Genomic DNA, 26620 nt, shown 5'->3' with positions numbered 1-26620 from the left:
TGTTTATGCTCTTCTTTAGTCCCTGATTCTTTTTTAGTTGGTAACATTACGTCAATTTTGAAACGTGGTAAGGACCCAACTAGTTGCGCTTCGTATAGGCCTATTACGGTTGCTTGTACTTTAAGTAAAGTATCTGAATATGTTTTGCTCCCTGATCTCCTGTCTAATGTAGATTATATGTCTAATCAGTTTGGCTTTAAGCCGTATATAGGATGCCAACATGCTCATCGTGCTATAGTTTCGCTATTACTTGAAGCACATAAAAATGGTTTTGAGGTTCATTTTTGTGCACTCGATGTTTCAAAAGCTTTTGATTCAATTTGTCATAGCCAACTTTGGTATTCTTTAATCCAACTTGGTGCAAATGTGTCTATTATATCAACTCTTCGTTTTTGGTACGCTAATTCATATGTTCGACTCAAGTCAGGTGACACCTACGTTGGTAATATCCCCATCCGTTCTGGTCTTAGGCAAGGAGGAGTCTTATCCCCTTATCTTTTTAATGCTTGTCTTTATTCTGTTTTGCCACGTATTAATCCATCATCTTTTTTAGGCCTAACTAATCTTTCGTATATTGCATATGCAGATGATTTACTTTTGATCAGCCGCACTAAATCTAGCCTAATTAAGTCGACCCAGCTTGTTTCTAAGTATTTTGAGGAAATCGGCCTCAAACTTAATACTGAAAAATGTGAATATTTAGTTTTTAATGCTAAGCATCAAAGTAGTGATCTTGATTGTGGTTATTTTTCAGTTAAGCTCGTTTCTTCGATTCGGTGGCTTGGTATTAGTATTTGTTCATCTTTATCGGCTTTTCGATCTTGTGGGCTAAATGATATTAAAAGTAAACTTAAAAAAGGGTACGCGAAAATTGTCCCGAACCGAGGCAGATTTTCACGAAAGGCTTTATCCAGACTTTATTCTACATATTGCGATCATTCTGTATTGTTTCTTTCCGGTTTGCACCCGTTGTTTAATAATCAAGATTTGCAGGGTATAAGAGTTATGTATTTTCGTTATTGTAAATATTTATTATATCTGCCGCGTTCTTATAGAAATCAGAAGATTATCAGAAAATTTTGTGCCACTGATATTATTTTCGTTTATAAAAAAACTTTATGCTAGATTAGGTGCTGAGGCCTGTCAACGCTTGGGCCCTTACCACCCTTTGATTAGACTGTATTAATTGTATTGTTTGTGTTATTTCGTTTTTCTTTCCTTAATGTTTTTACTCCGCTTAATTTGTCAAAACAAGCGGGTAACAAATAAATTATTATTAATTATTATTGCCTTTTGGTGAGATCATCTTCCCTTTTAAGCATTCTCTGAAAGTTCCAGCTTAATACCCAAATCAATTCTTGAGAAACGTTAGTTTGACAGTGTGCATGCACATAGCGTCTTTTAATTTAGTTCAAAATTTCCCCTCAATATTGTAAATGGAGCGGTGTGGTAGTAGTAGTGGTGTTAGTTGTACCCTTCGTCTTCTTGGAAAGTAAAGTTCAAACATGCATACTTTGTCAATAACATATAGGCTACTGTGTGTAAACAATGAATGAATTGCCTAACTTACAGTCTTTGTCTTGAGAACTGAAGGGAGGTTGACATCTCCAAAGACATAATTACTGAACCTTTCAACAACGCTGAACAAAATAGCTCTCTCAAAATTTCAATCAGATATGTTTTGGGGAATGATAGGCGTGGAGGGGGGAGGCTGATTGCCATCCATTCACTTTTGACTCTTAAAAAGGGCACTAAATCTTCCAGCTTCCAATCAAACCAGCTCAATCCGATCCAAATATTATACAACCACCCGTTCCGTAAAAACCTCAAATGCCCCGGAGTATAACTTAAAACCCTTGCCCATGGGCTCTGGGGGATTGTATCTATCCTAAAAACATTGTTATATGATTTTTGGACTATTGGTAACAAAATGACTATCTCACAATTTCATTTGAACGCGTTTCAGGAACAGACGATGTCAGGGAGGGGGAGGGGGATAAATTTTAAATCAAATGAGCCTCTTCTAAAGTTCACACGACCATCTCTTCCATAAAAACCTTAGATGCCCCTAGGGCATAGCTTACAACTCTTGCCCCAGACTCTGGGAAATTCTGTGAACCCCAAAGGCCTTATTATATGATCTTTGGACTATTTTTTAACAAATAGCTATCTCAAATTTTCTATCGGATGCATTTGTGAAAAATATGGCTGGGGGGGGGGGTGGCTGCTCCCGATCAATTTGAATTAAAAAGGGCACTAGAACATCTGATTTCCAATGAGCCCCCTCCGGAGTTACAACCCTTGCACTGAAGACTGTGGGGGGGTTGTCATCCTCAAAGAAATAATTTCCAGACCCCTTTCAACTATTCTGAACAAAATAGCCATATTAAAATTTTGATTAGATGTGATTTGAAATTTATGGGCGTCTGGGGGAGGGGGGCTTGTTGCCCTCCAATCACTTTTGACTATTAAAAAGGGTACTAGTCCTTTCAATTTCCAATCGAATGAGCCCTTTTCGAAGTTTCTACGACTCCTTCGATACGAATTACTCTGGTCTGAGATAAAAAAAAAAATAAAGAAAAAATACATTGTGCCCACATCGCTCTTTGCTTATGATTAGCCATGGCTTGATAGCAACTTGATTTCAATTCAAAAATCAACAGACTCGTATTACATACCTTTTGTCTGTGTCACTACCATCTCCGTCAGTCAAATCTACAGGGGCATACGCTAGTATGACTGATACCCTGCACTTTACAGTCATAAAAATGAGCGATTAACATTCTATTATTTATGCAAGACAATACAATGATTAAAACAAGATAGTTATTTTTAATATCGTAACGTTCCAAGTTGTAATTTTCATATCCTTTAAATCATTGAAATCATTTTGGCCTCAGGAAAAGCAATGGTCCCTAAACCAATGCAGGACAGGGCTATATCTTTCCCATATAAAGTAAGCAAAGTCCTATTTAAGCAAAATGAAAAACTTGGTAATAAATGAAAAATTTGTTAAAACTTTTGAAAGTTTTGAAGAGACAATGGGGAGGGGGGCTTAATCAATATTTTACCCTGACCACAAGAGAGATTTAGCCTTATTCATCATGAGCGCTACTCCCTCTCTATGTACCCTATCCTTCCTGCCTGAGTTATATATATATTATTATATATATATTATATTTTATATTTATATTATATTATATATTATATATATTATATTTATATATATGATATTATATATATATATATTTATATATATATATATATATATATATATATTATTTTTATAATAACCTATAATAAATAATAACCTATTATTATTCTAAAGTGTTGTTAAATGGTTACTTAAGTTGTTAGTTTTTGTGAAGGTATGTTAAACCGTAAACATAAGCATTTTTTCTTAATTAAACTAATTCAAGAGTTCTAAAACAAAGTCAATTTGGAAAAATATAATCTTTTTTTCAGTGATAGATGGAAATTTGACAACTGTACATTTTCGTTTAACTGACCTGTTTTTATGCCCCCTCTCCTTCCCCTTCAACATTATATCAACTGAAATTATGTCAGGCAGACAACAGAATGTTATGTAAACCCGTTTTTTATTCTTTTCTTTAGTAGTGTTTACATTTAAAAACTATTTTTCTTTGTCATCCTATATCAACTAATTTCATGCTTCCTATTCCTGGGATATGATTTTCTGAAACTCCTAATAAGTCCAGTTGGAATCATCTGAATTCGTCAGTCAAAATGTCGATATGATAGTCATTTTTAACGTCATAACGTTCCAAGCTCCGATTTTCATGTTCTATAAATCATTGAAATCATTTTGACCTCAGAAAAAGCAATGGTCCCTAAACCAATAAAGGATAGGACAAGCATATCTTATCAGATTTATACCAAAGCGCTTAAGCCGGCTTAGAACCGGACAGCAAGAAGTCCCTGGGACCTCCAACTGAAGGGGGCCTCTGTACGGCTTTGGGCCCATCTTGGTCAAAACATGGTTTTAACACTTGGCGTTACTCTCCATGCTTTGAATTGAAACGTACTTTTATGAAATACACAAGCCTGAAAAAAACAATTTGACACATAATGGGTTTATTTAGTTTCAGCTGAGGAGTCATGTAAGGATACTTACTTTCTGAAGGTTCTGCAAGGTTTGCTGAAGAAGAAGAAGTTGACGGTCTTTACTTTCAATTTCAGCCTTCATTTCTCTCTGAATAACAGAAACTTCAGTTTTGTATGCATCTAACTGGAATTTCAGGGCCTCTCTATCCTCCTAAAACAAATCAAAGGGGGTTAAAACAAGACTTTGCAACAAAAAGATATTTTGAGAAATGGAGTTTGTTACGAACTAATTCTATGAAAAAATTTTCGCTTCAAACAGTTCAAAATTATCTCCATCTCCTTCTAGGGGGCTTTACAGTTCGTATGATTATTAGAGCATTGACGCAAATTAATGTTGGGATGTAGAATCTGTCTCAGTCCCAAATACTTAAATAAATAGTTAATTAAAATTCTACTTTAGTAAATCTTTAGAACTTCCTCTGGATAGTTCGACATTTCAATACCCCCCTCCAACAAAAAAGGACTGACATGTACACTTACGACTTTAAATGCAAACACTGTACAAATTTAAGCCCAGTCATGAATTCTAAACCTTCTAGAAATTAATCTGAATCAATAAACCTTTACAATTTATTTTTCCGTAACTCCTTCGCCTATAGGATTTTGGAAACTGAACTTTTTAATAAAAATATGATATATATGATATAATTACTTAAAGAACTTACAGAGAACTATACATCATTCAAGTAGAACTATGACAATCTTGTAAGGCAAACCAAACATACTAGGCATTTTTCATGTAAGACATACATTTAGCCATTATAGTCTTTAGGACACTTCATTCCCACAAATTTTTTGTATTTAAGTAATCTAAGTAATCTAAGTAATCTTAAGTAATCTAAGTAATTTTTTGTATTTAAGTAATTCAAGTAATTTTTTTGTGTTTAAGTAATTTTATATTTATGTAATTAAGTAATTCTATATCCAATGCTTAAACAACAGATTTGGCAAAAGAAATGTTGTCATTTTATAGTCGTGTTTTTTTTGTTTTTTTTTCAGAAAGGCGACATCTCATCCAGGGTTGTCACCCCTAGTGATTTATAACTATTTCTAGTTATTTTTTAAATTGATTAAAAAACCAATTCACTCTCCAGAACCTGGCTGATGCTAGATTTTGAGCACACACGAAAAAAAAAAAAATCAAAAGTGCAAGGACCCACCTTAAATTCTACAAAGGCTGGACGACGAGAATTAGATATTTCATAAACATTGACATTTAATACACATTCAAACCTGCTGAAAGTAAGTCGAAAACAGAAAAATTTAGTGCTATAGTAAATTTTTGTCAGGGGGGGGGGGTGTTGGAAGCATTGTTGAATGTGTGTGAGTTGTTTTCTCTGTTTGTCACTTTTGTAGCCATGGCCCATGTGGCTTTAAAGCAGTAAATATCTATTTATTATGTGTGCGACATTATGTATAATTATGTTAGTTTTACGGTATTATGAACCTTATTGTGTTCTTGTAACTGTTGTGTTATTTTTTGAAACATTTTTCTATGTTTCATTGTTGTTATGTGTGTTACGATTTTAGGTGTTATGATTTTGTGCGTAAATGTTTTCTTTTTTTTTTGTCATGGCCGAAAGTGACTTTTTTTGCATAAAATATTTATATATCTAATACTAATTGTGTTAATTCCGATCCCAATCCACGAGCAGCAGAAGAAGATTAACAAAGCGAAGCTTCAGTCGAAAATATCTCAGAATTGTTTTCTTTCCAAAAATATCCTAGGCTTCCGGAAGGATGCTACTAACTTGTCACAGGGCATACACCTTGGTGTTTGATCTACTTTAAACTTACTATAGTATTTTCATGAGGAAAACCGTTCTTTTATCATTAATAGTTATTTTCAAAAACCATTTACTTTAAATAAAATGCGACATTCAATTGAAAAGAACAGGAACAATTCTATATAAGAGGCCCACTTCGCTCCTAGTCTCCTCTTCTTTATGCTTTAAGTGCATGGTGCTTAACTGAAGGCATTTTAACAATAGCAAATATAATTAGTGGTTAACTGTAAATGTCATCATTACCAGTTGCTTTTCAAGATACTCTGTAACTGTAAATTTTAGTGTTAAAAGCAAAGGTGCATTAACAAGCCCATTAATTCTCAAGGTATGACAAAAGTACCCTTTATGCCACTCCATTCGCCCTTTAGTTAGAACATTAGCTCCTTGGAGTATAGGTAACAAAGTAAAACTTCAGTGTAAACACCAAGGGCTGATGGGTGTGTGGTTCACTTCCTTAAATAAGGACGATCTATATCCATTTGCAGTTTTAGCGTTGTTCTTTACTTTCATTGAAAAAACATTTAATTTTACTGGTTTTAAAACCATATCCAGTGTTATTTTAAATAGGAGGGGGCTATTGCCTCTTCCTAAACAGCTTTATGTATTAAATTTAAATAACAGCAATTCGAAAAATAGGGCTCATTTTTTACTTTTCAGAATAAAATAAAATGTTCCTAGGTAAACTATAGTTTCTGCAATAGGAGGGGAGTTTCCATCCCCCCAGCACTCATAGTGTGCGCAGGTAAACTATAGTTTCTGCAATAGGAGGGGAGTTTCCATCCCCCCAGCACTCATAGTGTGCGCAGGTAAACTATAGTTTCTGCAATAGGAGGGGAGTTTCCATCCCCCCAGCACTCATAGTGTGCGCAGGTAAACTATAGTTTCTGCAATAGGAGGGGAGTTTTCATCCCCTCAGCACTCACAGAGTGCGCCTACATGGATTCCTTTATATATTATTTCAAAACGGGAAAGTTTAGAGATTGAATCTATGCTCATCTAAATGTTCGGCCTATTCATTTAAAGCAGGACTCATAGTAAATTTGGAAATGAGGACCTAAAGACACTTTTTTGAGGTTTTAAGTATTCAAAAGGAGTTGAAATATCTTTATTAATGAGATTCTTTAACAGGCTAAAATCAAATGTGTAAATTTCATCAATGTGACTTCACTTTTTGGTGGTATTTCCTCCTTTTGCGCAAATTACAGGCAAATTCAACTCGATGAGCTGCAAAGTTTTAAATTCATTAGGACATCCCCTCACGCTTTTTAGGGAAAAATAGCTATTAACCAACAAAGAAAATTTTTTGATGACGGTTAGGCTGAGCTTGTGTGTCACTGATTCCTTCGTATGAAACATTTTTTGAATAAGATTCTAAATATTCCAGTTTTAGCTCTTTTTAATCCTTTCTGTTTACTCACCAAGGTTGTACCGCTGCCAGATGGAGAAGCTTCACTTTTTGACCTTTTTTTCCAACCAGAATCCTCGGAGTCAGAAATTTCCAAGTCATGCGTTTCAATCTTGACACTGCTCGGACTAGTGTTGGGGTCACTTTGAGATTCCTAGCGGAAAATACAGATGAGCCTTAACAAGTTAACTTAATAAAACAACCAGCACCGAAAGGGAGCAGATAACTTACGTTTAAGCTGAAAACATTGGAAAAAGATAACAAGCATAATGTACATAATCATAAGCTTATGCAACCAATCTTATGTAATGATTTTTACGCTCAGATTTTCCCACAAAAAAGGACATTAGCACCTACCAAAAAAAAGACATACCTTGACTCTCATCATCGAAATAACAATCCCAATAATTCATCATCACAATTATCAAAAATAAAAATTAAGCTTGGAGCTGTAAATTAGGTTTTGAATTAAAAAAATTAACTATTTGATTTACGTCATTACGATAAAAATGATATTGGGCTCGGTGCTGAAGACCTAGGTTAACAGTTTTTGTTTGGCTGGGCTGTTGTGAATAACTAAAATTTATGCTACTTGAATTTTATCATTGTAACAATCATCATAATAATTAATCGTTATAATCATTAAATTTATGAATTGAGAAGAAATCGCAAGCCTACAAGAAACTGATTGGTAGACACTCAAGCTGGTCTGAACGGAAAACTAATAATGATTGCCATCTATAAGTTACCATCAAAATTACATAGAATAATTATCGCAAAAAACAATCTAAAAAAGGCAATATTTTTCAAATCAATTACTTATCCTAAGTATTTACCCTTGACAAGATTAATGCCTAGAAATCGTCAGCAGTTACGTTGGCTATGCACATATCCTAATTACCTACTTACTTGTACTTCCAGTCGGACCAGGTGTTTTTCCGCCTTACCATCTGAAATTCAGACGTTGCTTAGGAATTCACTTAACCTTGAGCTCTCCCGACTCAGAGCGGTTGAGTTGAATGAGTCTCTCTACTGACGCTTATCCCCAGCTTAAGTATTTGTGACACTAGGGCGACATTAGTCAAAAGAATTGACTGATTTATGTCTCCAATCCAAACCCTAAATAATTCTTTTTCAATATAACTTATAATTTACGTTGAAAAGATATATATATATATATATATATATATATATATATATATATATATATATATATATATATATATATATATATATATATATATATATATATATATATATATATATAATGAAAAGAGAAATCACCAATGCAACAGCACAAAGGCCTAAAAAAAAAAAAAAGAGACAGAAGGAGAAAATGAAGACTGTTTTCCTAAATTAGTGATTAATATAGACCAGCACTTGAATGAGGCCTTAACCCTACTCATCCATACAATCACATAGGTCAAACAGCATAGCCAAACACAATCAACCATAAAGAGTAATCCATGGACAGGCAGTCATGTCGTCAATAAGTATTAGTCGTCATTTACCAAACAATAGAAAAAATAATAAAGACAAATAATTCAGAGGCAACGACCCAACACAAGGGCTCATCAGGAGAATACACTGGCCTATAGGGTTTCGCTACTTTAAATTCTCTACACAGCCAAGTGTTGTGGCTACCACAGAATATCCATGGCATCCCCGTGTCAGGTATCACCCCCAAAATACATGCCTATGAAAAAAAAAAACCAGCAAATGTAAAACAACCAAGTAACACCAAAAAAAGCTTATCCTGTTAATATATCCCTCTTTTTAGCAACAATAGGTAAACTAAATATGATAAAATTTACCAAATCACAAATATTAACACATTGCAAAAAAAAAAAATTTAATGAATTAAACAATTATAGAATTCATCTTTACCATGTGGCTATTTTTAAAAAAATCCGCTCTATTAGAAACACAATTCAAAATAAATGGCACTGCATCATAATTTGTCGAACCTCCGAAATTAGGATATATATATATATATATATATATATATATATATATATATATATATATATATATATATAATAATAAAAAAAAGTATCTAAAAATCAAAATACCAAATACGAAGGAAAGTAAGCTTGATAAGGCGTTACACTGCATTCCACTTGTTGTGCATTGCTGAAGTGTCCGCCTGACAATAGTTGCATTGTTTCGTCTCCTGAAGACTGTATAAAACAGGAGCCAGGGCTTGAATTCGGGATTTGTGTCATTGGCTGCTTAAGAGAGTTTGGATAATAATTGAGAACATAGCGCCGTTGGAATTCAGCAAACTCAACTTTATGCGCTGACTGAAAAAAAGAAAGATCTATTATACCATAAAAAAGAACAACACGGAACATAAAATAACCAGTGTGTTTAAGACGTAGAGACAGTGAAATCCTTTGTCCTCGAGGACAGAGTCGAGTCCTGGTTTCCTGATTATTTGAATGTGGTGTGGTGTGGCTGTTTAAGCTCAGCCAGAGTCGACCCAATTCTAAATGAATGTCTAGAGAAACCTGGGGAAGGTAAACAGGAAGGGTGTACGAAAGCACAGGATGTCTGCCCCCCCCCCTATTGCACTTCCTGGATGATGGGGAATAAAAAAGAGACCAGCACCACTGTTGGGGACTGTAAGGTCCCCAACAAAAAAAAATTAATGAACTAAACAATTATAGAATTCATGTTTACCATGTGGCTATTTTTTAAAAAATCCGCTCTATTAGAAACACAATTCAAAATAAATGGCGCTGCATCATAATTTGTCGAACCTCCGAAATTAGGATATATATATATATATATATATATATATATATATATATATATATATATAAAGTATCCAAAAATCAAAATAGTTTAAAGGTGAGAGTTAAATTACCATGTGGCTATTTTTTAAAAAATCCGCTCTATTAGAAACACAATTCAAAATAAATGAATAATTAACAGCGCCATATATATATATATATATATATATATATATATATATATATATATATATATATATATATATATATATATATATATATATATATATATATATATATCCTAATTTCGGAGGTACGACAAATTATGATGCAGCGCCATTTATTAATTAGACAGACCAAAAATTAAGTTAACTGTTGGGGACTGTAAGTGCCGTCTTCTTTACTCCTCCTTTTACCTTATCAAGCCTAAAGAATTCACTCTGCGTATAAATTGTTTGAAAACAAAGCTATTTTGAAGATTCATTCTACTAAGAACTTTTGCTCTTACTGCTTTTCACAGACAACCAAAACAGTTTTATTTTTTAGAATTCTAGAATGTTTAATAATACTAGAATCTAGAACACTAGGATGGATAAAAAAAAACTACATTTTAAATATTTTCACTTTCTTTTACTTTAATAAATAAAAAAATTAAAACTTTAAGGAATAAATGTCTGTATCAGTGTATTAAACTGACGGTCCACGGTCATTCTTTTTTTTTAGTAAAATGCAAATTATGTTCTGGTCTTGAGAAGGTATGGGGTTTTTCAGCCCTACTCATGTTAATTTTTGCTCGTTTTGAGTTTGATACGGCTATTTATTTTAATTTATTTGATTTTAATAATTAAATTATTAAATTTTATTTAATACTATTTATTTTATTTATTTTATTTAATTATACTATTTATATACTATTTATACTATTATAAATAGTACTAGTATAAATAGTACTATGTATACTATTTATTTTATTTTATTTTATTTTAACTTATTTATAATTTATTTGAGTTTCACTTGGTCGTTTACTGTAATTTCTTTTCTTTTTGAAATTCATTTATTCATTGATGTCGGTTTATGGTAGTTTTACGCTTGGAAGATTATTTCACTTTATTTCTGTTCCTTTTTGGCTTAATGGAGCTCTTTACTTTTCTTTGAAAAACATGCTTTGTGGAAAAAAGTTTCTTTTAAATTAACATATATATAATTGACTAGCTTGCACAACTTGTCCCTGTCCTAGAGACTTTGAGAGATTATGTCATCCCCGTAGGAATAATTATCTCACCTTTAAACTATTTTGAACACGAAGGCTGTTTCAAAATTTTGATCAGATGTCTTTGGGGAAGGGTAGCTAAAATCGGCACAGGAGGGGGCTGGTAGCTCTCCTACGTCATTTGAACACCCCCTCAGCATGTCCAGAGAGTTTTAACTTAATATCTTCGGCCTTAATATTTTAACATACTCCTCAACATTGCCCAAAGTTTTAACTTATTTATTTCTTTTCTTTTTGGATTCATTTATTCATTGATGTCGATTTATGGTAATTTTACGCTTGGAAGATTATTTCACTTTATTTCTGCTCCTTTTTGGCTCAATGGAGCTCTTTACTTTTCTTTGAAAAACATGACAATAAACAACAAAGAGAGATAAAACTCTACAAAAAAACATCAAACGAGACGGCGGCCAGTAGAGAGGAAAGACTAAAACAATGCGGATATTTCGCCTGTATCCAAACAAGGCGTCCTCAGCACAAGATAAAAGAAAACTAAACTAAAAACAAATAAAAACCACCACCAATAATAATAAATACAATTGTCGCTACTTATCCACGTAGGGAAAAGAAGCTATTCGAGGTACTTCAATGATAAACATCAAAGAGCAACTGAGGAAAAATTATGAAAATTGAAACTTAGTTAATTATTCTGTTGCGAAATAATCCTCTTGTAAGCTAATATTGAAGCAACTCTTTTTGGTCTAGTGGGTAATCTTGTCCCCTGGTGATTGTGTAAAATTTCAATTCCCTTATTGACTATTGGTTCATTTTTCAAAAGACAATCATAAATTAGGTCAATATTTAAATTCCCTGTGTCTCTATTTATTGAAAGATTAGCAAATATATGTTTTTTAATTTCTATAGCCTCCCTCGCCCACTGAGAAAAACCTCTATCATTAGATATAGCTGTAGCCTCATCAGATTGTAGAGGTTTCTACAATATTAGATGATATCTAATGATAGATGTTTTTCTATCTATCTATGAGCATGACCTTACATGGTTCTATAACCGTTTTTATGGCACTTGGTATTAACCAAGTGACATATAGCAATCGCAAATTATGTCGGTCTGTCGGTCCCGGTTTTGCTACTTTAGGCACTTCCAGGTAAGCTAGGACGACAAAATTTGGCAGGCGTATCAGGGACCAGACCATATTAAATTAGAAATAGTCGTTTTCCCGAATTGACCATCTGGGGGAGGGGAGTGGGGGCCCGTTATTTCGGAAAAAATAGAAAAATTGAACTATTTTTAACCTACGAAAGGTTGATCAGATCTTAATGAAATTTGATGTTTGGAAGGACATCGTGTCTCAGAGCTCTTATTTTAAATCCCGACCGGATCTGGTGATATTGGGGGGAGTTGGGAGGGGGAAACTTAAAATCTTGGAAAACACTTAGAGTGGAGGGATCGGGATGAAACTTGGTGGGAAAAATAAGCACAAGTCCTAGATACATGATTGACATAACCGGAAAGGATCCGCTCTCTTTGGGGTAGTTGTGGGGGGGGGGGGTTAATTCTGAAAAATTAGAAGAAATGAGGTATTTTTAACTTACGAACGGGTGATCGGATCTCAATGAAATCTGATATTTAGAAGGATATCGTGTCTCAAAGCTCTTATTTTAAATCCCGAACAGATGTGGTGACATTTGGGGGGGGGGAGTTGGGAGGGGAAAACCTAAAACTTGGAAAACACTTAGAGTGGAGGGATCGGGATGAAAATTGGTGGGAAAAATAAGCACAAGTCCTAGATATATGATTGACATAACCGGAATGGATCCGCTCTTTTTAGGGTAGTTGGGGGGGGATTAATTCTGAAAAATTAGAAAAAATGAGGTATTTTTAACTTACGAACGGGTGATCGGATCTCAATGAAATTTGATATTTAGAAGGATATCGTGTCTCAAAGCTCTTATTTTAAGTCCCGACCGGATCTGGTGCCATTGGGGGGAGTTTGGGATGGGGGAACCTAAAATAATGAAAAACGCTTAGATTGGAGGGATCGAAATGAAACTTGGTGAGAAAAATAAGCAGAAGTCTTAGATACGTGATTTACATAATTGGAACGGATCCGCTCTATTGGGGGGGGGGAGTTAATTCTGAAAAATTAGAAAAAAATGACGTATTTTTAACTTACGAAGGAGTGATCGGATCTTCATGAAACTTCATATTTAGAAGGACCTCGTGACTCGGATCTCTTATTTTAAATCTCAACCGGATCCAGCGTAATTGGGGGGGGGGCAGTTGGAGGGAACCGGAAATCTTAGAAAATACTTAAATATTTTCTAATAGTAAGGTGAGATGAGGATGAAACTGGATGGGAAGAATAAAAACCTGTCTAAGACACGTGACTGACATAACCGGACCGGATCTGCTCTCTTTGGTGGAGTTGGGGGGGGGGTTAATTTTGAAAATTGAGGTATTTGTAACTTACGAAAGGGTGACCAGATCTTACTGAAATTTGATATTTAGAAGGATCTTGCGCTTTATAGCTCTAATTTTAAATTCCGACCAGATCCTGTGACATTGGGGGAAGTTGGAGGGGGAAACCGGAATCCTTGGAAAACGTGAAAATTGGGTATTTTTATTTTACGAATAGGTGATCGGATCTTAATGAAATTTGATATTTAGAAGGAATTCATGTCTCAGAGCTCTTATTTAAAATCCCGACCAGATCTTTTGACATTGGGGGGAGTTGGAGGGGGAAATCTTGGAAAAAACTTGGAGTGGAGGAATCGGGATTAAGCTTGGTGGATAGAATAAGCAAATGTCCTTGATACCTGATTGACGGAACCGTGCTGGATTCACTCTCTTTGGGGGAGTTGGGGGAAGGGGTTCAGTGATTTGGCGAGTTTGGTGCTTCTGGACGTGCTAGGACAATGAAAAGTGGTAGGCGTGTCAGGGAGCTGCACAAATTGACTTAATAAAGTCGTTTTCCCAGATTTGACCATCTGGGGGCCAAAAGGGACAGGAAAAATTAGAAACAATTAGGTATTTATAACATACGAGTGGGTGATCGGATCTTAATGAATTTTGATATCTAGAAGGACACGGTGACTCAGAGCTCTTATTTTAAATCCTGACCGGCATTAAGCCTCTTATTTTCCTTTTAAATCAATCTACTGATTCATAGAATTTGCTAGAGCTCATACCATATGATCTCTTGGCTCTTAGCTCTTCTTACCACGTCACAATTGCCATAAGAGCTCTTAGCTCTTGTTTTAAATAGTAGACGCTATTTATAGTACAGACCTCTAATATAATAAATAGAGAACTCTGAAATTTTGCAAAAAGTTGGCATCACGCATGAGGAAGGTAGGATAAGAGGATTACCAAATCATCGAAAAAGTTGAATACGTAAGATTTTTGCCCCCCACTGTTTCTACCCTGCAGTCTTGGGCAGTGATACCTCTGGTTGCAAATATTATCAATCTGAGAGTAGAACACTGACTATAGGTGGTACCCTATTTTAAAAGAATGCAAAAAAAAAAAATAATAGATTTGCCACAAGTAGAGATGTTTCCTTTTTTATTCAAAATTCTCATTTTATTTTGATTGATAAATATTTGAACAAGAATACGTTAAACTGTATTTATTTTAAGTAGAGTACAAACTATAGGCCTACTCAAACATCTATAAGCATGAGGTTGACAGCAAAGCAATTCTTAGACTTGGTCGTGCCCGGGACGAAATAAATTCGTCCTGTCTTTCATGGACGAGATTAATTACAACGCTCTCCCTCCCGACTCAAATATAAGCAAAAAAAAACAAATCAAAGAGAAAATTTGGATCAAAGTGGGCAATACCCCTGCCCCCCCCAGCCACGGCGCCTGGGGTAACTGCCCCCGTCCCCTCGGCTGGAGGGGCTCTGATTGAGAGGAGCGATGTCTCAGGTTATTAACTATTATCCTTTTTAACCTTGACTAGTTCGAAAGAGAACTTATTTTCCGCCACCCGGTGTACATCTTAGAATGTCCGGTGTACCACATAGTCTTGCCACGCTTAAAACTCTTTTACCACACTCGGAACACTCCTGCCACGCTTGACACATGCCACCAGGTGTATGTGATTACCGAAAGTAGACACCCCTCGGATTAATTATTAATTAAAGCAAACGATTCTTTAATAAATTATAGTTCGGAAGTTCAAAGAAACCTAACTTCAAATTTCTGGTGTAAAAACCTTACGCCAGAAATTCTTTAATAAATTACAGTTCGGAAGTTCAAAGAAACCTAACTTCAAATTTCTGGCGTAAAAACCTCTAAAGTGTTTCTACCCTTATACCGAGTTGAAAGGGAGAAACCTTTTCATTATACCATTTCAATTTTTATTTAAAGAGGGGAAGGAATGTCTTCCTTAGGAGATTATATAATTTGTCTCCCCTTAAGTGTGCTAGTTTTGTGTGGAGAATTGGTTCACAACCATTCCCCAGGTCATTGACGCTTATTCAAGGGGGAAGGGAAGGGCTTAATCACCACTTAGATTTTGAAAAGTTTCTTTTTAGTATTTTCATTGAAAAATACCTTTTTTGGATATTTTCATTGAAAGAAGTCGAAAAAATACCCCCTCCTGGATTTAAAAAAAATACATTCTACCCCCTCCCAACATTTCCGTGAACAGATGCCAGTGGCCCAAGTGGTGTTCCTTACCAGAGTTATAAAAGTCGATATCCTTTATAAATCAAAACAACCTTACGCATTGGTTAATGTTGGCTAGACAAAAAAAATCCTTGCTTTTTACACCAAACAGATCGTTCACTGGGTTATTTGTTGTTGAATAATTTACTATTCTACGGGTAAAAAAAAATTGCAATAAACCTGTGGGCCTAATTATGTTTTACTTTGCAAGATAACTTTTAAAGATATAGGCTCATTTTTACTTATTTTCATAAAAAAGTGTTTTGCAAATGTATTTCATTTCATTTTACTAATCCAACCACTTTCTAAGATACCCAAAAGCTGCTGTAAAATTCTAGTTAATTCACTTCTTGCTATCTCAGAAAGGGTTTAGGTTAGGAAAATGAAACTTTCAGGAATGGGTCTACAAGCTGAAGTATGTACTGGGAAGGTATTTTAAAGTACCCACCTCCAAATTTGCCTACATGACAAGTCTATACCTATTGAAATTTTGACAAAACAACATTTTACCTTAATTTTCAGTTACTAGTTTCTTATACTTTGCAAATTCCTAGCCTATTGGCGAAGAATCAGGTGTTTAATAGAAACCATGGGCCCAAGCTAAATAGGGGGCTAAAACTAGGTTAACAGTACTAGGTAAAATGGGTCTTGGCTATTTCAGAGGTACCCAAAAAACATAATCGTGAAATAATCCGGGGGCTGCACGAGATGGCTTATAGAAATCGCTCATACAAAAAAGCCAGTGATACCCCCGTGCCAACCCTTAAATTGGTGTAGCTTACCTTCAAATGCGAAATAAAGTTACTGGATGTTCCAAGGGAGGCTCTATTGTTAAAACATAGTTATAATATAATATAATTACATATAACATAAATATATAATATAACATAATTATAATATAAATATAATTTATCATAACCATAATAAAAAATAATCGTGAAGTACTCCAGGGGCTGCGCGGGATAGCTTAAAAAAATCGCTCATACAAAAAAGACAGTGATACCCCCCCCCAACCAGCCCTTAATATTGCTGTTGCTTACCTTCAAATGCGAAATAAAGTTGCTGGATATTCCAAGGGAAGCTCTATAATTCCTTCCACAAATTTTACATCTTTTGGTCACCCTGTTATCTTCCTGCATTACCGTATGGAAAAAATAATTCACCGGATTTGCTCGAGTTGAAACGTTCACCATTTTATTAAATCTAAATTTGTTTTTTTTTTCAAATTTAATCTCAACAAATACGAATAAGTAGTCAGAGAGACTAATCATTACCAAATGGGAATTGAGCGCATCCAAAGTTCGATTACATTGACGTAGCTTTACGCTTGACAGTGGTGAAAAAATTTCAGAACTGGTGCATTAGTGATCAGCCTTACGGTATAAGATTGGTGAAGTGGTAGGAAACTTCGGAGATCTGTTTGAGAGACAAGGGTGCCAATTTGTGGGAGGAATTAAAACGCAATCCCCCCAATATTTACTTGCCCTTCTAGATTATGGAAAAATCCTTTTTTAAATTATTTTCATAAAAAAAGCCTTTTTTTTTGGTGTTTTCATTTTAAAGATCTTGGTCCCTTTCCGTACAATTGTGAATTGGAACTCGGGTGGACTGGTGAATCGGGTGAATTGGAACTTGTCAGGAGGACAACTTCTCCTTTCAGGTCGTAGAAGTCTTAGAAACAAGTCAAAAATTAGAAAAGTTTTTTGAAAATGGAAAAACATTAAATTTTCTTTAGACTTGTCACCTCTCTCCAAGAGTTATTTCGTCTTTTGGTCCCTCTTACTGATTAAATTTTAAAAAAAACAAGTTTTTCAACTGAAAGTAAGGAGCAATGTTAAAACTTAAAACGAACAAAAATTATTACCTGTATGAGGGGTTCGTCCCCTAGTCAATACCTCGCTCTTTACGCTAAAGCTCGAACTATGTTACCAATTCTTTAAGAATGATCCCTGAATCACAATTACTGAATCCCACGTAACCCCTTCCCCACCACAGAGGCCCCTCCATCAGAAAAAATACCTCCTGAAAACGTCTGTATGCTCCCAATAACCAACACTAAATGTAAACAATGGGCAAAGTTCATAACTTGCAGCCCTTTCCTCCAAGACTGTGGAGGATTAAGGCATCCTCAAACACATAGTTATTAGATTTTCCACTATGCTGAACAAAATGACTATCTCAAAATTTTGATTGGGTAATTTTGGAATAATTGAGCTTGGGAGGGGGCCTAGTTGCCCTCCAATTTTTTGGGTCACTTAAAAAGGGCACTAGAATTTTCAATTTTCGTACGAATGAGCCATCTCGCGATATCCTGGGACCACTGGATCGATACGACCACCCCTGGGAACAACAAACAAATAAACACGCATTCGTGATCATTTTTCTTGCAAAAAATACAAAATTCCACATTTATGCAGATATGGGCTTAAAACCTCTACAGTAGGGTTTTCTGATAAGCTGAATCTGATGGTGTGACTTTCACTCAAATTTTATTACTTTTAAGGAGTGTATCCCCCTTTTCTCGGAAATAAGGCACATTTTTCAGGATCATAATGTTTGGTATAACTAACCTTGATGAAACTTATATATTTGAAATCAGCATAAAAATCTGATTCTTTTGATGTATCTATTGGTATCAAAGTTCCATTTTTTACAGTTTCGGTTATTATTGAGCTGAGTCGTTCCTTGCTTACGGTTCGTTACCACGAACTGTTTACTGTTTGATGGGTTCTCTATGAAACTGGAAAATCATTTTCAAGTCTTCTTAAAGTAATTTATTTTCATAAGGGTAGGGTTTTTGTGCGGGGGGGGGAGGTTAAGATGAAAAATAACCAATAAAGAGATTTTATAAGTGTGTTTAACGTATTTAATAATTTTTTTTCGCAGCATATAATTTTGAACTAAACAAAAAATATTATAATTCGTATAAACTAAGATAATATCGGCAGGAAACAGTATCTCAAAGACTTCAGTCTGTGTGTGTCAGGTTGTGCTACATGTAATTAGGTGTGTACGCGCCTATTTGGAAGGGCGCACCAAAAAATGTGTGAATGACAAGACAATCAGGCCCATACCCAGGACTTTTTTGGGGAGGAGGGATAAAATTTTAAAGTTGTAATTTGAGTAGAAAGCACATACAAATTAGGAAAAAATAAGTTTTGAGGTGGCCTCGGCCCTTCAATAGGCAAACATAAGAAATTACATGAAGAAGTTGAAAAATGTTAAGGTTCTGAAAGAGGTACCAGCAATTGCGTAATTTTTATCAAAATTCTGGGGGGAGGGGGCAAAGTAGGAGCTGATTTTCCGAATTCTAGTCGAAATGACAGTGAAATATGAAAAATGAGTTATATAGTGCCATAAAAGGAAAGATATACTGAAGACTAGGGACGTCATTCGGGGGAGGGGCTAGGGGGCAGTTGCCACCCCAATAATGAGGAGAGAAAAATTATTCATATGCCCCTTGTCTACCTGGGTATGAACCCCTCTTGTCCCCCCCTATTAAAAATACTGGATATTTGCCCCCTGCTAAAGACGATTGAACTGTTTCTGTGGATGATTGGATCATTTAATCCTAACTGAGTTTTGACAAGATTTTTGAGGATGCTAAATTTCAACTGGAGAGGGAAGCAGTAGCTCCTCTGCCCCATAGCAAGCACCCCTGGGTACCAGAGTATGTTTAAATGTAGATGATTGAGGATTTAAACCCAGACATTTCTTCATCCTACAATGTCGTTTACTTCATTTTTAACTCTTTTTTAATTTACAGATCGGTAATTATAAATTTATTTTGATCTTGTTTCTTTCTTTAACCTGTATTAGATAGAAGTAAAAAGATTTTATCATTAAACCAAGACTTTTCCTACCTGTTTGAATGGTAGAAAAAAAAAAAAAAAAATACTGATTTGAAACAAGCATTTGAAAGAAAGAGCCGTCTTTGCTTTATATTACAAAAAAAAACTTTTTTTTTTTAACTGAAAGTAAGGAGCGACATTAAAACTTAAAACGAACAGAAATTACTCCGTATATGAAATGGGTTGTCCCCTCCGCAATCCTTCGCTCTTTACGCTAAAGCTTTTAATTGTTTTAAAAAGCAGAATTTTGGCAAAGAGTCAAATCTTAGCGTAAAGAGCGAAGGATTGCGGAGGGGACAACCCATTTCATATACCGAGTAATTTCTGTTCGTTTTAAGCTTTGATGTCGCTCCTTACTTTCAGTTAAAAAAAACTAGTTTTTTGTGTAATTTCTGAACGTTTTTGAATTAATGAATGTTTGATTTTGGCTCTCCACACATAAACTATTAAAATGAAATTTGCATATTAATTCCTTTTTTGGCTAAATGGCTTTCTCTTAGTTTTGATCAGACGATTTTGAGAAATAAGGGGTGGGGAAGGAGGCCTAGTTGCCCTGCAATTTTTTGATTACATAAAAAGGCAACTATAAATTTTAATTTTTAATGAATGTTTTTATTAGTAAAAAATATACGTAACTTAAGAATTAACTTACGTAACAAACTGTTATATTCTTAAATTTTTATTATGTATATGAGGGGGTTTGTACCCTCGCTCTTTACACTAAATCGTAAGTTTTGTCCCAATTCTTTAAGAATGACCGCCGTAGAATAAATAGTTGAAATCACTAAAAATACTATAGCATAAAGAGCGAGGTATTTATCTCCTCCTAAATACCTCGCTCTTTATGCTAAAGGATTTTTAGAACCCCTCATATGCGTAATAATCTCTGTTCGTTTTAAGTTTCAATGCTACTCCTTACTTTCAATTGAAAAAACTTTTCCATGTTTATGTTTTCATTGTTTTTTTTTTCATAGTAATTTTAGAAAATCCTGCACCCTTTTCATTGAATTTCTGTTCCCCCATGACATATTTCTTCAAGGAAAGATCCTCCCACATAGCCCCCTCCCCTCAACCCTACCCCCAAAACCAAAAAAATCCCCCTGAAAACGTCTGTACACTTCCCAATAACCATTATTATATGTAAACACTGGTCGAAGTTTGTAACTTGCAGCCCCTCCCCCAGGGACTGTGGGGCAGTAAATCATTCCCAAAGACATAGTTATTATGGTTTTTGACTATGCGGAACAAAATGGCTATCTCAAAATTTTGATCCGTTGACTTTGGAGAAAAATGAGCGTGGGAGGGGGCTTAGGTGCCTCCATTTTTTTGGTCACTTAAAAAGGGCACTAGAACTTTTCATTTCCGTTAGAATGAGCCCTCTTGCGACATTCTAGGACCACTTGGTCGATACGATGACCCCTGGGAAAAAAAACCAAAAAAACAAAAAAACAAACAAACACGCACCCGTGATTTGTCTTCTGGCAAAAAATACCAAATTCCACATTTTTGTAGATAGGAGCTTGAAATTTTTGCTATAGGGTTCTCTGATACGCCAAATGCGATGGTGTGATTTTCGTTAAGATTCTATTACTTTTAGGGGGTTTTTCTCCCTATTTTCCAAAATAAGGCACATTTTCTCAGGCTCGTAACTTTTGATGACAAAGATTAAATTTGATGAAACTTATATATTTAAAATCAGCATGAAAATCCGATTCTTTTGATGTATATTTTAGTATCAAAATTCCGTTTTTTAGAGTTTCGTTTACTATTGAGCCGGGTCGCTCCTTACTACAGTTCGTTACCACGAACTGTTTGATTTCGTTGTAAAACACAGTAAACATATATTGTCAACATATAATTTCATGGTTTTGTATATAATTTTCCTGTTTTTACGCTGTTCCATTCCCCCCCCTGACACACACCTTAGGGTCCAAAAATCAATTTTTTGGTTGTAACCCTTTAAGTAGCCACCAATGTTCAGGCGCATATGCGGGAATTTTTTTGGACGGACTAAATAATAGAAAAACAATTTTATTTGATAATTTATATAAAAAAATGCCCAGAAAATTTAGAACTTGGGAGATTTAGAACTTGGAAGGGGACTGTGGCCCCTCGGCTTCCCTACCTACATCCCTCCTTATGTCAGTTAAAACTTCATCGAAATGTTCTGTCAATAAAAAAAAACATATTTTCTAAAAGAGAAACCTTTAACCAATTCCAGTTTCGCCATTGTTGTTATCCAAGAATTTTAATTGGATTCTGCGCTCTGTTACATTGCTAGCAATTACTTAGTCCAGCCTCCAGCATATATAAATCGATTAGTTACCATGGAAGCCGCCCAAGTCTCCTAATCAATTTGATTAACGATCAGATTCTCCCGAGAATTGTTAATTAGTTTCTCTTCACAGAAAATTGGCTTGTGTCGAATGTCCGTAATATTTCAACATTTTGGATTTAAAGAGCAAAACGCTTTTCATAAAAAAAGCAATCAAACTTAGGGGAGAGGAACAAGGGTGGATACAGAATTAATGTTTGGGGGAGTACTGATAAAAATATTGCTCCTCCAACGACATTTTCCACCCCCTTTTTTTTCTTTTTTGAACTAACTCTCTCTTTATTAACTATTAATTACAAAAACTATAAATACACACAACCGCCCGGGGGAAGGCTCAAACAGCCAGATGTTGGACGGCTGCAATCCTCTGATTCTCAATCTAATTTAATAATAAAAAAATAAAGAAGGACAAAAACACTCTCAATCAAATAACCCCTTAACACCAGAATATGCATAAGTAAAGGCTAACAATAATTAAATTTATTAATCGTGTAATAGCTGTAGTTTTGGACTTTTTGAGGGTGGGGGGGGGCAACTGAATTTTAAAACCAGCCCCTGGGGAGGGGAAATCTACTTTTCATGCAAACATGCAGCTTACTGTCCAGAGAAGGTGAATAATCCATAGAACTAGGAAAATCATATTTAATCCAAATTAGTGTAACATTCCTCCTTTACGGGCCATGGGGCTTTTGTAAGGACATATCTATATATATAAAAATAAGTTGTCTGTCTGTCTGTGGATGGATGGATCAGGTGACGGTGACGTCACCTGAAAAAACTGGATCAGGTGACGTCAAAACTGAAAAAACTAAAAAAAGGCAAAAACTACAAAAAAACTAAAAACTAATAAAAAAAATAAAAAAGCTAAAAAACTAAAAAAACTAAAAAAAGGCAAAAACTACAAAAAAACAAAAAACTAATAAAAAAGCTAAGAAACTAAAAAAACTAAAAAAAGGCAAAAACTACAAAAAAAACTAAAAACTAATAAAAAAGCTAAGAAACTAAAAAAACTAAAAAAAGGCAAAAACTACAAAAAAAACTAAAAACTAATAAAAAAATAAAAAAGCTAAAAAACTAAAAAAACTAAAAAAACTAAAAAAAGGTAAAAAACTAAAAAAACTAAAAACTAAAAAAAATAAAAAAAAAGGAAAAAACTGAAAAATAAGCTAAAATAAAGGTAAAAACCAATAAAAAACTAAAAAAAAAACTGAAAAAACTAAAAAAAGGCAAAAACTACAAAAAAAAACTAAAAACTAATAAAAAAAGTAAAAAAGCTAAAAAACTAAAAAAACTAAAAAAACTAAAAAAAGGTAAAAAACTAAAAAAAATTAAAAATTAAAAAAAACTAAAAAAAAGGAAAAAACTGAAAAATAAGCTAAAATAAAGGTAAAAACCAATAAAAAACTAAAAAGAAAAAAAGGAAAAAACTAAAAAAAATTTTCATCTAAAAAACTAAAAAAAAACTAAAAAAGGTAAAAACTAAAAGAACTAAAAAAGAAAAAAATAAATGACGAAACTCAAAGAGAAAGCGACCAGGACAAAAGGAATGTTCGATTAGCAATCAACAAAGCACCGGGACACAGGGAGTATAAATGACGACCAGGACATAAGTAAAAAAAAAAAACTATCTATATATATAAAAATAAGTTGTCTGTGGATCTGTGGATCGTGGATCAGGTGACGTCACCTGAAAAAACTGGATCAGGTGACGTCAAAACTGAAAAAACTAAAAAAAAGGCAAAAACTACAAAAAAAACTAAAAACTAATAAAAAAAATAAAAAAGCTAAAAAACTAAAAAAACTAAAAAAAGGCAAAAACTACAAAAAAAACTAAAAACTAATAAAAAAAATAAAAAAGCTAAAAAACTAAAAAAACTAAAAAAAACTAAAAAAAGGTAAAAAACTAAAAAAACTAAAAACTAAAAAAAACTAAAAAAAAGGAAAAAACTGAAAAATAAGCTAAAATAAAGGTAAAAACCAATAAAAAACTAAAAAAAAAACTGAAAAAACTAAAAAAAAGGCAAAAACTACAAAAAAACTAAAAACTAATAAAAAAAAGTAAAAAAGCTAAAAAACTAAAAAAACTAAAAAAACTAAAAAAACTAAAAAAAGGTAAAAAACTAACAAAAATAAAAAATAAAAAAAACTAAAAAAAAAGGAAAAAACTGAAAAATAAGCTAACATAAAGGTAAAAACCAATAAAAAACTAAAAAGAAAAAAAGGAAAAAACTAAAAAAAATTTTCATCTAAAAAACTAAAAAAAACTAAAAAAGGTAAAAACTAAAAGAACTAAAAAAGAAAAAAATAAATGACGACACTAAACTAAAAACTAATAAAAAAACTAAAAAATCTAAAAATCTAAATAAGCTAAAAAAGAAAAAAAAAGGAAAAAAATAAAGGAGAAAAACAAAACTAAAAAACGAATGTATATACAGACCGGGACACCGGGATACAAATGACGACCGGGACACAGGGAATATAAATGACGACCGGGACACAGGGACACAACTACAACAGGGACACCGGGGGAAACAGGGGGATGTAAATGACGACCGGGACAGGGAATGGTCGATTAGCAATCACCATCAACAAAGCTCAAGGGCAATCATTAGAATCATGAGGTATAGATCTGAATACAGATTGTTTTCCCATGGACCATTATATGTTGCATGTTCAAGAGTCGGTAAACCTGACAATCTATTTATATGCAAAGACAATGGGACAGCAAAGAATGTTGTATATTCGCAAGTTTTACGTAGTTAAAACCATATATATATATATATATATATATATATATATATATATATATATATATATATATATATATATATATATATATATATATATATCTATCTATATTCACAGGTGGGACATAGGGACACAACTACAATGGCGCGTAACTATTATGGCGCGTAACGACTTACGCGCGCGGGGGGGCTTGGGGGGGGCGCGAAGCGCCCCATTGGAGGATTTAAGAATACATGCAGTGCCAAATTGGCCATTGGAGTAGGGCCCATGTGGATCTAAAAGTTTGAGTATAAAGGAGATTTTAAAAGGAGAATTTTTATTACTAGCTGCTTAAAGTAAATATGAAATCCTAAAATAACTTGTAGAAAGAAGAATTTTGTGTTTCAAAAGTCAGTATACTAAAGCCTAAAATTATTAATTTATAAGACAATTTATTGTAATAAATATTTATAGGATTGTTGAAACTCAGCGTATATTCAAAATACCATTACTTTAAAATGCAAAAATTAGTATAAGCTCAGATCATTTTACTCGTTTAAATAGTAGAGTTGAGAGAGAGTCAAACTTTAGCGTAAAGAGCGGGGCGTTGAGGAGTAAAAGCCGCTTTCATATACGGAGTAATTTCTGTTCGTTTTAAGTTTTAGGTACGAAATGTCTGCTGCAAGTAGGATTAGGTGAATCTGTATAATATATGTATATTTTTCTCACAAATTGGAAATTTTATGCTAAAAAATAAGCGGTACCAGCCCATACTCTCTATCTATTGTTATTAGTTTTTATATGCAGCACTAGGAGACTCAAATCTGCTTGGTGAAGAGAATTTTAGAAAAAAAATATTGCCCCACCCCATCTGGAAATGCATACCTCCCATACCCTGATTCACACAAAAAAGAATTGTTTATTTTTTCTAGATTTCATTTTTTTTTAACAAAGATACAAAGGGGAAAGTAATTTTCAAACTCTAGGCGTCGATTTTTTTCATCCGATTGGCATACCTGGTAAGTTTTAATTAATGTAAGGTTTCTACCACAATGCTGCCAAGAATCTTTCACATTTTTTGGATATTCTTAAACAAAAAATATTCAACGAATAAGTTAATAATTAAAATTACTGTCTCTATTTCAAATTAAAAAAACAAAATTTCCAGGGGGATTTTCCATATGGGAGAATTTTCGCAGGGGTGGGGGAAAATTTATCTGCCGAGTTTTTCATTGGACAACAACCTTTTTTGTTACTAGCAACCCAAAAAACTCTTTGGGCTCCATGTGTTACTTTATGAGTGCCTTATAAAGCCAAATTTATAAGAAGCGATTAAATATAAAAATTAGTTTATAAATGAGCCCATAATTAGCTGTCCATGACGCCCATGTGTACGACCCAGCCTTTCTATTCTAAAAATGTCACGTGTCACTTAATGACGGTCTTATCGAGTCTAGGCATATAAAAAAAATGACAAAATATAAGATTTATTTTTTATGAGTCCTTAAACAGCTCTCTTATGACATTTTGGTGCCTCTATAGCGACGAAGAAAAATAAGAGGACATCACAAGTTTTCAAACACCCTTTCCTTACAGGTGGTTTTAGAGAAGAGGGGTTGAGGGGGCACACACTCCGGGTGCGCAAATTTGAATTAGATAATCTAGCATTTATAATCATATTGCAGTTTCTAAAATTTCATCATTATTAAAACAAAGTAGAGATCGCAATCGGCAGTGATCTACTTACTTA

General features: G+C 34.0%; 1 protein-coding gene across 1 annotated transcript in view; it reads right to left on the bottom strand.

Moving 5' to 3' along the window:
• LOC136039241 (ecto-NOX disulfide-thiol exchanger 2-like) overlaps positions 1 to 17224 on the bottom strand; it is a 30930-nt gene extending 13706 nt beyond the window's left edge. Inside the window, exons 1-4 of the mRNA XM_065722794.1 lie at positions 16998 to 17224; positions 9390 to 9620; positions 7331 to 7471; positions 4136 to 4276 (exon numbers count right to left, since the gene is read on the bottom strand). Of these exons, the coding sequence (XP_065578866.1) occupies positions 4136 to 4276; positions 7331 to 7471; positions 9390 to 9620; positions 16998 to 17150 (666 nt within the window). The 5' untranslated portion in view covers positions 17151 to 17224. The remainder of the gene's footprint in view (positions 1 to 4135; positions 4277 to 7330; positions 7472 to 9389; positions 9621 to 16997) is intronic.
• Between the last annotated feature and the right edge of the window lie 9396 nt (positions 17225 to 26620).

Source organism: Artemia franciscana, chromosome 19 (genome assembly GCF_032884065.1).
Source record: "Artemia franciscana chromosome 19, ASM3288406v1, whole genome shotgun sequence".
Classification (NCBI taxonomy): domain Eukaryota; kingdom Metazoa; phylum Arthropoda; class Branchiopoda; order Anostraca; family Artemiidae; genus Artemia; species Artemia franciscana.
This window is presented reverse-complemented; position numbering and strand designations above follow the sequence as displayed.